This window comes from Chenopodium quinoa, unplaced genomic scaffold, assembly GCF_001683475.1.
Source record: "Chenopodium quinoa cultivar QQ74 unplaced genomic scaffold, ASM168347v1, whole genome shotgun sequence".
NCBI lineage: Eukaryota > Viridiplantae > Streptophyta > Magnoliopsida > Caryophyllales > Amaranthaceae > Chenopodium > Chenopodium quinoa.
The window spans coordinates 1,329,029-1,332,528 of NW_018742899.1; the positions used below are offsets into that span (position 1 = coordinate 1,329,029).

The 3,500-nt window shown below is 37.0% G+C and overlaps 1 protein-coding gene across 1 annotated transcript; it reads right to left on the reverse strand.

Annotated features, from left to right (window-relative positions):
- Positions 1-2,310: 2,310 nt before the first annotated feature.
- On the reverse strand, positions 2,311-3,012 carry LOC110726988 (CWF19-like protein 2). The gene is made up of 2 exons (XM_021906527.1): positions 2,741-3,012; positions 2,311-2,651 (listed from the first exon to the last, which is right to left on the reverse strand). Exons 1-2 carry the CDS (start codon positions 2,942-2,944, stop codon positions 2,472-2,474), a joined length of 384 nt encoding a protein of 127 aa, XP_021762219.1. The 5' UTR covers positions 2,945-3,012; the 3' UTR covers positions 2,311-2,471.
- Between the last annotated feature and the right edge of the window lie 488 nt (positions 3,013-3,500).

Here is a 3,500-nt window from a genome sequence, read left to right on the forward strand (position 1 = left end):
TTTTATAAGATTTTGGACCGAACCGGACCGAAGACCGAAAAAATTAATTTCTCAACCCGAAGACCGGACCGGTAGGGGTCCGAGGTCAGTCTGGTCCAATTTGGTCCATTTTTTCAGGTCCGGACCAGTTGTTGAACACCCCTATCCACAACTAGAAATTCTTCAGTGATAGCAAGCTGTTTACGTGGAGAAGTGGGAGGTCAAAATGTCTTTGCCAATTAATTGGAGATGACCAAATACTCCCCGTCTTCCAATTGTAACAAACCAACGCTACAGTAATGCTAGGCGTGGACCTCACGTTGCCAAATAACCAAAACTCTCCAGTTTTCAAACTAATAAAAAGAGGTATAGCGCCTCCAAACCTTAAAGGATGGAAATGTCTATCAAGCGCCGAATACATACCAGCTGAATCGATATTTGTACATCTACCCCAAGGACCAGTTTTCGGTTCTATCATTTCCCAGACTTTCCAACACCAAGGAGGGGATCGCATATGTATTATACCCGCACCGGTGTCCATCGGTATACAGCAAGTCCGACTGAAGTACATTGTACGATTTTTTGGCCCAAATTGATACACTGGCCCCGCAAATTGATACATGGTTTCAGCATCTATATCCAAGGCTAAACCAAGATAGTGATCTGTATGAAACCAACAGATATACCCTCCTGCAGTAGAAAACGGGTGACTCAATAGTGTCTTCTTTGCCTCATTACTCATAGTAATGCCTTGACAGTCAATGGCCCTCCAAGTTTCATCAACAGCTACTGTCCATACCATAAGTTTGAATTTCCCAGGTTCAAGATATGGTGGATGTTCATATTCGGAGACGAAACAAGCATATAAGACTTTGTATTGACCTGAAGAAGGCACAAATGCTAGAACAGCAGAAGGTTTATGATGAACTAAAGGTTTAGGATGAACAACTACCCTTGGCACGGTGAGGGGCAGGGGAGGGAGACTGATGTGCGCTTTAGTTATGAGATTCACTACAAACAATTCTTTTGGAACGATGGCATTTTGAAGCAAGAGTAGACCGTTACAAGAACCCAAAATTGTGGCTTCAAATGGAAGCTTAAGTATACTGATAGCACGATCATATGGGTGAACGTAAAAGGCCCGCTTTAGCTTAGCATCATGCAGGTTGTTGTCTTGAATAAGGAAACCAGTAGTAGCAGGAGATGACAAGGACTGAAGCAGGTGGGCTCTAATAAAGAGCGGGTCATTGATTATAGCATTCCACTCCTTGCAAACGAACCTCACAATCTCCTGAAGAACTGAAGCAGGAAAGAGTAATAATATGTGATAAATAATTTCGCTGGGAATAGGCAAATTAAATGCTGAATACTTGTCTACTGTCCTCGGCCTCTTGCTGCAAGCAGCAAGTGTTTGATTTTTTCCTGCTCCTGAAACCTGAAAATCTTGACACTATTACAATCCAACAGTGACATGATATATAATGTCACTAGTAATACTTTCTCTATTATAAAATAGAGGCAGCTGTTTAACTTATGAGCATAACAATGCACTTCTTCAATCAACAATTCTAATTATACAATTGAAATAAAAAAAATGATAATTTAAAAAAAAACACCTACATTTTTAATATTCTAATTTCCCTTTTTAATTTGTTAGTTGTTTCACTTTGACTGGGGCACATTTGTCAATGTAGAGCTTTGACTACTAATATCTTTAAATATTTTTTTAATAATTATAAAAACAATTAATGTTAGAAAATACACATTAAGACAAATTCATTGACATATTACACTATAAAATTTGTTTTATAAGTTAATAGAAAAATATGATCAAAGTACATGCAAAGTGTACAAATTCAAAGTGGTTCAACTATTAGATAATGGAGGGAGTGTATATATAAAGTAGTACAGAAAGATGGGTCATAGTATATGAATTGTGCCACCAACTTAAGCAAGACCAATTTGAAGTGAACTCACAGCATCAAACACAGTGTAGTGTGTAATAGACTAGTCTAAGTAGGGGCAATATTGGTAGCCTAGTATTGTTGTTATGTTAGGTTAATAGTACTTAGTTTTAGTATAAATAGAGAGAGGAGAGAAGAAAAAAAAAGGTTAGGCAGAAATTTAGTGAGAATCCTTGAGAGAGTTATGGCCTAAAGCCATTATTTAGAGTGTTGTGAGCTAAATTCACTATGAAGCTTGATAGGCTAAACCTATTGATTGTGTAGTTTGTGTTCTGTTTATCAAAGTCTTAGTCTTTCTTCTCTATTGTACTGTTCTGTAGTATCTTTATATTTGAGTTGTGCTTGACTAGATTAGTAATCAAAAAGCTTCCATCTTTCTCTTTATTTTGTTCTGCAAACTAGTATTATTATTCTGTTATGTGTTGTTGCTAGCAGTCCATCATACAGTGGTATGACTAACAGAATATATAAAGAAACTCGTAATCAACGTTAAGACTAGGCAATGAGTTAGTCAGTAACATGTGTTAATTAACAACTCACCTTTTTATTACCCCTTCTACTTTTATTGTTTGAGCCTGGTTTCGCTTCCCCACATGCTCCCATCCTTCGAGAATTTATAGCAGGCAAATGAGCACGAGGAGCAGCAGCACTCTGAGATGCCACAGATGCTGCAAGATGACCAAGAGATCCCCACCTTTCTTGAACAACCTGAAAAATAGTTGACATACTTAATATCAGAAAAAAAATTTGGCTAACAATTAACATGACCCTCAAAGTTTATGGAGGTGCAAACATACCTCTTTAACATTTCGCCCTTCACGTGTTGCTTGCTCCTGCGCACGCTTCAAAGCCTTCATTCTCCAGCTTGCTCCACCATCCCCCACTACAGAAGATGACAAAAGTTGATCCTTGCTGGACTTTATTTGCTCTTCATCTTCAGGATAGCCACTTCCATTGTTCCTCATGTAAGGATTCAGTTCTCTGGGATTTTGCTTTGGCATCTGATGAAAAAGCAGTAAAGTAAATTCTCCAATGATATGCTTGATTAAATGAGTTCTCCAAAAGTAAGCCCCATTAATTGTGTTCTTAAAAAACTAACTTTAATATTCAAGTTCTCTAAAATATGCATTATAAGTCTATAACACATCCAAAGGTAAAGTTAAGGTAAAGTAAACTCTAAAATTATATGCCACAGTTATGTCATATCCACTCAAACAGCTGGAACTCAGTGGCGTCTCCAGTATTTTTGAAGTGTGGGTTCGAAACTTCGGAAGTTTGAAATTGTAATTAACTAGGTGAAGAACAAGTTGAAGACTTTTGAGACTTCCCGGCACGTTTCCAAAATGACTCTAAACTCATGGTATAATGGCATATACTGCTAGTCTGCTACAGTCCTACTCACACATGATAAATGCAGATTGCAGAATGAAATCAATGAATGAATGAAAAATTCAATAATCAATATGACAATATCAAATTATCAATGAAAAAGAATATCAGAAATAATCAAGTAATAAATCAGTATAAATTAAACAGAAATTATACTATTATACGGCA

What these genes read in the sequence shown, in the direction of transcription:
- LOC110726988 (XM_021906527.1), bottom strand. Translation starts at nt 2,944, where the DNA reads ATGCCAAAGCAAAATCCCAGAGAACTGAATCCTTACATGAGGAACAAT. An exon ending in AAGGGCGAAATGTTAAAGAG is followed by an intron (nt 2,652 to 2,740) that starts GTATGTTTGCAC and finishes ACTATTTTTCAG; the next exon opens with GTTGTTCAAGAAAGGTGGGG.